Here is a 9576-nt window from a genome sequence, read left to right as displayed (position 1 = left end):
CTGCTGTAGTTTTGCTACTGATACAGTCTGACTGCCAGACAGAGGACTAACTGGTATTAGAGGTATGTCAGTGAAAGGACTTAACTCATTAAAATGATTGTTGAGAAACCTCCAGAATTCTTGAAACCAGTCTGAAGGTGGATGCTGACTGTTGTTGTTGTCCCATGCAACAACGTTCTTCCCTGTCTGCTTCCAGTCTGGTGGCAAATACCTTCTTGTATATTCAGCTACACGGGATGCATCAACATTGATGATCTTGAAGAAATCTAAAGAACAGATAATAAAAATAATGAGAGATTTTAAAAGCTGTGCTGTTTAAAAATGTGTGTATGGTAGGTACACATGACTTTCATGTCTCTGCATACTACTTTGACCTACTTCTTCTGGCCAGTTTTTTCAGATGGGCACTGCAGGTTGGAGTCAGATCATTTGGGATGAAGAGGTGCTTACAGAAGGGCAACAAGAGTCTGCACAAAAGATAATTTTGTTAATTCAATTTTTCTGTGAATTTCACATTCCCATGGCAGCTTGGTAGGCGCTTGCCCAGTTTAATTTTTCACTGTAGAAAGAACTTTTCTTCCCACGCAGAGTGCACAGCGGACGCTAATGTTTTTGTCATTTTTTACAGAATCAAAATTAATGTCAGTACTTCCAAGTTTTAAACTCTACATGGTCGTTCTCTCTCCTGCATTCCATACTATTCATTGTTGATCTAGGCACGTCTGTTGCTGCCACGGACATCGCACATGCTTACATCATTGTCATGAGACACTCTCGCAAACAAAATTACGACGGTTTAGTAATGCAGTAATGCAGGGTGTTTACGGGAAAGTAACGAATTACTTTTTTTGCAATAGTAATCCTTAAATTACTTGTTACTTGAAAAAGTAATCAGATTACAGTAATGCGTTACTTGTAACATTTTACTGCCCATCTCTGCTCACGAGTCATGACTTGGGTTTACAATTTCATTCAATATATGAATATTCTTCGAAATCTTATAAGCCCAGTGGATCTGTCCACCTTTTTTGGTGAACATAGTCGAACAGTAAATCAGGTCTTTTTGAATGTCTAATTACCAAAATTTCTGCTGCAATTAAAATGTGGCACTATGTCACACTATTCAGCTTATGTATGCTTTATTGATTTTATCAGACGTAACAATAAGTGCTAGTTTTGCCTTAAATGTAACAACAATGGAAAAACTTGCCACTCAAAATTTTTTAAAAATGACAACTTCAGTTATACTTTATGTAACATTTATTTTAAATATTGATACATTTATGGAAACCCTACCTTGGAAATTCATGGCTGTCAATCAAAGCAGTGTCTTCCTCTTTGTATGTGAAATATCTGAAAGAGCCATCACTGAGTGGAAGGAGGTGAAGACCCTCAAGTTCTTTGTATTGTTCATCACCTAAAATGTACTCCAAAAGACTGAGTTTGTCATCTTTAGTGATGTTATCCACACCGGTCCTGTGGAGAATGGCCCTGAGGAATGCTGGAGTCACATGTTTTAGGGTAGCAGGGTTTGGGTAGGCCTCATTTATAGCCCTCGCAACACTAGCTGATAAAGTGACAAGATTTTCTCCACATGACACTAAAGCCCTTTTAATGGCAGACAATATGTTGGTGCTTGTTGGGCCATTGCAGGGGAAAACAGCTTCTGATGGAGAGATAAACTGTCTTTCATCTTTAGCAAGAGAGAGGATGGCCACGTTCTGTCTGAATAAGTGATGAAAAACATCCAGAGTGAGAGCATGCCATTTTTCTTTGTGTTGTATCTGAGTGAGATCTGGCCACAGATTGTACACAGAGGAAACAGGGAGGATAGAGTTTTGGGCAAGTTTAATGGCATCTTGAATGATCTTGATGTATGCTTGTGGAAACACCTTCTTCATCAGCATTTCATTCCACAAAGCATGTTCATCATGTCTCTGGTCTTCCTCTTGCCATTTGATGTGTCTTCTATTGTCTGTGAGGCCAAAGCATGCATTGACATAAACTGGGAGTCCTGTCTTATTGGATTCATTGTTTGGAAGGGGGAGAAAGCAGCTCAGTCTGCTCTGGCTACAGTCTCTCTTCTCACCACAGGGGAATGCCAGGTCAACTTGAGGTAAAAAGCTCAACTTCTTTGTAAGCAAATCAAGATCTTCTACAACGCCCTCTTTCATGGTACATGTTGTCAGAAGCCACTTTGTCTCTTTTTGGTCTTTTGAACTCACAGTTATAACTTTGAACCTTGTTAGACCCTCAATGACTGACTCCTCTTCTGGCTCCAAAACACCATCTGTGGGGACTGAGGATTTCACTTCAAGTCTGGTGTTAACAGCTCCATCTTCACTAATATGTAACAAGGACACGGAGGTGACATTTTTCAAGAAGAGGAGGCTCAAATCTGCATCTGCAATGAAGCTATCAAAAAGCTCAACCACTTTATCTGAGTCATACAGATTATCAGAAATTTCTGATGCTTCATTGCGTAAAGGAAATCTAAAAATTGTCCCACTGAAGTGCTGATCCTCCATGACAACTTTTGACCATCCATGTTCACATACAAGTGAGACTATATCTCTAAATGGTTGGAACTGATCATGCATATTCAGCAGAACTTCTTGGTCTTCAGCATCATCCAAAGACCACCAAAACCCTCCACTTCTCTCTCCAAATATTTTTTCTTGGGGATCCATCATGCCAAGATGCTCTGAACTCAATATACTTGGCACATCTATGGAGAAAGATGTGTTAATGTTAACTGTTAATGTTTCCTTGCCATGTGTGTCAATTATAGATAAATGGTAAATAGTTTCACCTGTTGTGTGGTAAACAGAGTTGAAGCCGATTCCAAACCTCCCGACTTTGTTTGGGTCATCACGCTTCACACTCCTTCCAGCCATCTGAATTCCTTGCCAGTCTTCATCAGTGAATGTGGCATTGTTGTAGGCATAGAGAGCAGGACCTTTGCAAAAACACAACATGCTCATGGCATATGTTTAAGGTATCTCTGCATTACTTGATACATTCTCTGTAGAAGACTGTTTTCGGAGCTGTGGTCTGTGTGTTTAGGGGGCAGTGCCAGGAGGCTGGCAGAGCTGGGACTGATCTGGCAATTGGTTGGGCTATTTCAATAGCTAGCTGGGTCCAGACGAGAGAGGAGTGCCAGGAGCAAGTCAGCTGAAAAGCTGAGGACTTGGAAAAATTATAAATGAAACAAAATGAAGCCTATCCTGACTGCAAAGGGGCATTAAAAAGGATCCATCTCTACACAGGTTGGCAGTCTGTTGCATAACCATTCAACCTCATTGTCACACCTATGGCCAGTTTAGAGTTGCCATTTAACCGATAAGTATGTCTTTGGACTGTTGGAGGAAAACAGTGTGGAGCCCTTCTGGGGCCCTTCTGTGTGGAGCTTACATTGTTTTTTCTGTGCCAGTTTGGGTTTCCTGAGGGAATCCACACTGGCACAGAGAAAACATTACCACTGACCACTGTTCTATTATAGGACATAAAAGTAGTACCTGGACAGAACCAGGGCTACAAAAATTTTAAAAAGACAACTGAATTTTATTTTTTATTTTTCCTGTGAAGCTAAAACTGTCAATTAATTTATATTTTCTATATTCATCTTTTTTAAATGAAAAAACAAAACAAAAAAAAGACTGTTTGAAAACTTCAGTTTTCAGTGAATACCTTGGTATTTTCCCAATTCTTCCGTCCAAAGGCTCTCTGTCCCATAGCTCCGCTCATCATGAATGAAAACCACTTCTGTTGCTCCAGCATCATCTGCATTTTGAATCAATTCCTGATTGACAAATAAAAATAACATAAAAGTGATATGATTGATGACTTTGTTCCAAGAAGTGTCCCATCTCTCCAGTGAATCAGCATACCAAACACTGAGAGTGGCTCATCTAAATGGGATCTAGCCCTGTTTCTATTAGAAATTTAGGTTTCCCACATTAATGTTAAAATACAGTGAAAGGAGTTTCAGTTTCTGTTGTTAATAATTATCTGCTGTGTACAGTTGCACATATTTCATTAACCTTTTATTTATCTCTTATTCTTTATTTTCCAACAATGACAACCAAAAGTGATTTACGCTTTGTCACACGTTTATTATGTGTATTGATTTAACTAACTGGTAATAATGAAGGCTACATATATTTTATTGTTGAACTCTACTGCATTATATTTTTTCATATTTCACCTACCTGAGTGACATATGAAGGATATCTGATAAAATGTCAGCTCAGTGTGGTCAAATACTTAAGAGCATCATTCTACTGGGTACTCAAAAATTGCAAATAGCAAAAAAAAAAAATCTGAAACACCCGAATGAACTAGTATTACGTTTAAATTTACAGTCAACATCTAAGTTTCCATTTAGCCCACCAAGTCAAGTATCTAAGGAATGTTGCTTGCAATACATATTATGAAGCTCCTTGATGCAAATTTCGGGTCTGCCATAATTTTCTATTTAAATAAAATGTATTTATCTGGACACCAGTGTTAATTTCACTAACAAATCATTTTTGACACGTTTTCTTTTTATCAACAAGCTTTTTTGTCTGATGAGAACAAGATGTTGTCTAAATAAAAACTAATACATGAGGATAAAACCTATGATGAAATGTACTGATATTTTTGTCAACAAATAAAAATAAGATGAAAATTTTCTGGAGAGATGAGATCAGAACCAATCAGATCATATTAGAACTAATTAAGTTGTGTGGAAAGGTGGGAGGAGTTTTCAAGTGATCCAATCAGAAGTAAAGTAAAATGTCAACACTTGGGAGCAAGAGATAAGCAGACATATGGACACATTTTATACTTGATTGCAAGGAAAATAAGGTGCTTTGTAAAGCGTGCAGAGTAACTTTTAGAAGTGAAAACACAACAAACCTATGTACTGTTTTGTTTTACTCTACTTAATCAACTTTAGATTTATTTGTTCTAACTAAAACTAAAAGAGTTTAGGTGTCTAAATTATCACAACCTAAATGAGGCTTTAGTCAAATGACTATGACAAAGATGAAATTCAAAAATCAAATCAAAATTTGCTGTCAAAATGAACAAATTGAAACAATAAAAAAAAAAGCATGTCACTTGTGCTCACATAACAACACAAATTTGTAGCCTCAACAGAAGACAGAGCTTCAAATATGAATGTTATACAAAGTGTTTTTGTCACTGTAAACTACATATTTTGTTTTCTGTTCTCATGCTGACCTCCCATAAGGAACCCAGTATGAGTAGAGGTCTCTTTTTCCCCTCTTCAACTTGCCCATTGTATTGTACATTTCATTGTTTTTTCCAAATGTTATGTCCATGTTATATCTTTGCTATATATGTATGATCGGGGGGGGGGGGTCCAATTTCACTGCAGGTGTAAACACTGCATGTGACAAATAAATGGTAAATGGCCTGTATTTGTATAGCGCTTTACTAGTCCCTAAGGACCCCAAAGCGCTTTACACAACCAGTCATCCAGCCATTCACACACTGGTGATGGCAAGCTACATTGTAGCCACAGCCACCCTGGGGTGCACTGACAGAGGACACAACGACCGAGACTGGTGACGAACGACCGAATAAAAGGCTTGATTGATTGATTGATTGATTGATTGATTGATTGATTGATATTTGATCCTTTCATTATGAAATATCATCACTTCTTTTTAAAACTGACCAAAATTAGTTTATGAATTAATGAGTTAAAACCATGAACATTATAACATTACTCACTGAGGTCCATCATGAGGCCTTGAGCTGAGCATATTTTGCTATCCTCATTTTGATGTTTTTAACTCATGAATGTACTTGTGAAGCATTCACTGAGGTCAGGACCAAGGGCCTAGTTCCCGCAAATTTCTAAAGAATAACAAATATTTCTGCAACCCTATCAAGTATTTTGTGAAGTGGCTGATATGATGGGCTTTTGGCAGAACATTATACCAACCTTCAAAATTTGTCCACCATCTGGATATCGACGTAGAATATCTTTCAGGTAATCAATGAAAGGCGGGGCTGTGGCCCCAAAAGAAGTCCTAAAAAAAAAAAAAAAAAAGCAAAATTAATGGTAAGAAACTAAAGAACATATAGTTTGATGTAAAAGTAACCCAAAGTGAGTCATCCTGATACATTTATTATAGGTGTAGATAATATTATATTAGCATACGAGTATATAATTAGTACATAATTTTAGGGATTTGGTTACAAATATACTATTTCATGGAGATCATTGAAGTTGTGCACTCAAAGACTGATAAAAACATTTCATATAGGGGTTTGAATATTTACACACTGAGCAGTAGTTCACACTGTGTGGGAAAACAATTCCATGTTCAATTACAGAGATAAGATTTGAAGTGTAGGGTGTAACCGTGCCCCTCCCTATAAACAGGCACACAGTGTATGAAGATTACTATAGTTCACTTTCATCATCATCATCATCATCATCATCATCAATTGCTTTCACCATGCAAATTCAATAATACTGTCAGTGAAACATTAGAAATTGACAGTTGAATTTCAGTTGGGAAGTAATTGTTTACCTTATCAGAATCATAAACCTCCATGCATAATTTCCTTTTATCAATACTGACATGTTTTTTTCAGTCACTTTTGAATCACAGAATAATCGTCTTAAAATGGTAATGTAGCTACAATGAGTTTATATTTAGGAGGTAATGAAATGGTTGCAATATTGCTGAAAGCACTTTTTTTTTTTAATCACAGAAAACTAACCAGTTGCCAGTAAGGCAACTGATAAATAATCTAACCTACAAGCAAACTGAAAAATAACATTAGTGCCAAAATCATATCAATATCCATCACTACTAAAAATTCAGGAAGTGCTGCATATCATATCGTACCACTTTATTTATGAAGCACTTTTAAAAACAACAATAACAGGGCAAACCAAAGTGCTGTACAACAGCACCAAATATAAAAGACAAACACAGGCCGGAAGGTAAAAGATATAGAAACATGAAAGACCGGTAGCAGTTAAACAACCATATACATAACATTAAAATACACGAGACTTTAAGATATTGATGTTTTATCTTTTTTTATTTTTTTTTATTTTATTACAGCTTGCTTATATCAGCCTGTTTTTTTTAACAACAAACTGATGTCTGACCTTCGATCTGGCTTCTATAAGCTGTAAAAACGTAACATTTTAGGATATATTCATGCAGTGTGTGATTTAGCAAAGTTTTATCATTGTAATGTTGTAAGGCATTTATGTAGAAAAATGGTCAACTTTGACCTTGGGCATAACAATGGAGGTCAAGGTCAAATCCTTAACCAACCTAGGTAGTTATGTCATGCAAGGTCTAGCAATCCATAAAAAAAATGTGGATAATATAATATTTTCACAGATTTTCACATTTGCTCCGACCTTGACTTCGACCTGATAGACTGCTAACAAACACACAGACAAACAAAATGGACCTATTACACAATCACTCCCTTGAGGGCAGGGTGGGGTAATAAGGAGAACTCACCGAGCTTTCTTCTTTGCTTTCAGACTCATAATTCTGGGTTTGGTCCTTCATGGGTTTGAAACTTCATGGTAGTGTGACACATTCTAAAAATTTGTTTTTTGTAATTATCTGCAAATATTTCCAATTATTAAACTAAAACAAAACAAAATTATTTTTAAAAAGTTGCATACAGTAGCTGTTATTTAAAATAAAGCAAGCAAAACTCTGTCAGGGATTTGGTTTAATTCTGCAAACTTTTCAGTACTATTCCAGATAAACAGCCGACTTCCTGGAAGACAGAAAAACAATCAAATATTAATCACCTAAAAAGCCCAACACTGAAAGCTTGAGTTTTTTTTTTTTTTTTGTACTTCAAAATTGCTTTTAGACACAAAGCAATTAGGGGTGGGCGGTAGAAACGATCTGAATTTGGCCGAGGGTAGAGATACCGCCCTGCGGCGATTGCGCGTGTTGATGGTGTCATCAAGCTGCACCTGTTTTGGTAGGAAGCATGGGGAGGAGGAGGAGGAGGAGGAGGAGGTCCTCATAAAGCAGACTGGTGCGATGCCGGCCATGTGAACCTGGTTTGGGTTTAAGCAGTCGGATGTTGAGCAGAAAAATATCATCTGGGCGACGGTAATAGCGAAGAGAGGAAATACAAGTAATTTGTTTTATCGCCTCAAAACGAAGCACGTTTTGGAATTTGAGGAAAGCCAAAAACTACGCCTTCCACAAACGCTCAGTCAGTTAAGTGGAAAGAAAAAACGTGGCTTTACACCTAGCCCTACACACCAGCAGACTGATATTTTCCAAGCCTTTTCCAAAGGCACTCTGTATGAGAAAACTAATCAGGGGTGGATTGATATTACAAATACCATTATGTGTACTTGTGTAAGAACAGGGTGTCGTTTCTTACAGTGGAGAAAAGCGGCTTTAAAAATATGATTAAGACACTCGATCCACGTTTCAAGGTACCTGACCGCAAACATTTTATCCTAACTGAAATGCCCAAAGTTATGACTAAGCCCGCAAGCAAGTGAAGAAAAAACTCCGGACAATTTAGAATTTTGTTTTACTGATATTTTACTTGTATTTTTTTAATTCAAACATTTTTGCGCATTTATCCTCATTTATATTTGTTATCTAAGAATTTTCTGTTACATTATTTGGAAAAAGATCTGTTACATCTGAAAAATTATTTGAGAAGTTTTGTAATTTAACTTTTTTTTTTTCAAAGTTTTGCACAATAAATGTTCTTAAAATGGCATTCTATACTTTTTTGAAGTGTGTTTATTCTTCTGCAATGTATCTGGTATGTGAGTATGTTCAGTCATGTACAGAAGAAAATAATATATGGCAATGTATGTCGCACATGTTTCAAATTATATCGCAATATGGATTTTAGGCCATATCACCCAGCCCTAAAAGCAATGGCACAAAAGCTACACAACAGCCACATAATTATTTGTGGCTTTTTAGGAGTATATTACACAGAGTGGGAACTGCAATTTACTGATGATATTAAAATTATAGTACCTCGCTCGTGAAAGTGAATGGTCCCATCTGTTCCCGTGATAGTAGTGATGGAACATTATTCTGCTTTATATAAAGACCGCAAGTGCCCAATCAAGACGTCGCACGTTGGTTCCAGTCAAGTTTGGTCCCGTTTTCTCCGTTATAAATTTGGAAACGAAACTAGAAGAAACAAAAGGAGCCATTCTGGTATTGTTTTCTCTAATGTTACCGCTGAAACGAAACTTTCTGAGCTCCAACAGGTTAACCCACTATCTGTTGACGTCCCACCGCTCGCTAGGTGATGCTGCAAACCCATTTAAAATGGTTTTGGGGAAGGGGGCTTTTTCAGCTTTATTGGACAGACACAGGTTTTTGAAACATTGGGGGCTTAGCCCAGCCCTAAAATCTCCTGGTTTTTCAATAGATAGCAGTGTCATTCGTTAAGTAACTTATTGGAGATGGTTTATCTGAATTTCAGGATCGGGACCACACCTCTATATGTAACATAGTTAAATAGTTGAAGTTAAATCCCGCTAAATGGGACATTGGCGCCACCTACTGTCGAAAAAGT

General features: G+C 37.1%; 1 protein-coding gene across 1 annotated transcript in view; it reads right to left on the bottom strand.

The window, feature by feature from the left end:
• LOC102292124 (sacsin) overlaps window positions 1-7822 on the bottom strand; it is a 24712-nt gene extending 16890 nt beyond the window's left edge. Inside the window, exons 1-7 of the mRNA XM_014332341.2 lie at window positions 7512-7822; window positions 5960-6047; window positions 3691-3802; window positions 2813-2959; window positions 1297-2728; window positions 379-467; window positions 5-266 (exon numbers count right to left, since the gene is read on the bottom strand). Of these exons, the coding sequence (XP_014187827.2) occupies window positions 5-266; window positions 379-467; window positions 1297-2728; window positions 2813-2959; window positions 3691-3802; window positions 5960-6047; window positions 7512-7540 (2159 nt within the window). The 5' untranslated portion in view covers window positions 7541-7822. The remainder of the gene's footprint in view (window positions 1-4; window positions 267-378; window positions 468-1296; window positions 2729-2812; window positions 2960-3690; window positions 3803-5959; window positions 6048-7511) is intronic.
• Between the last annotated feature and the right edge of the window lie 1754 nt (window positions 7823-9576).

The sequence above is a fragment of the Haplochromis burtoni genome, unplaced genomic scaffold, assembly GCF_018398535.1.
Source record: "Haplochromis burtoni strain Fernald_Lab_line unplaced genomic scaffold, NCSU_Asbu1 Contig_29, whole genome shotgun sequence".
Lineage (NCBI taxonomy): Eukaryota > Metazoa > Chordata > Actinopteri > Cichliformes > Cichlidae > Haplochromis > Haplochromis burtoni.
Note: the sequence above shows the minus strand (reverse complement) of the source record. Positions and strands in the feature narration are given on the sequence as shown.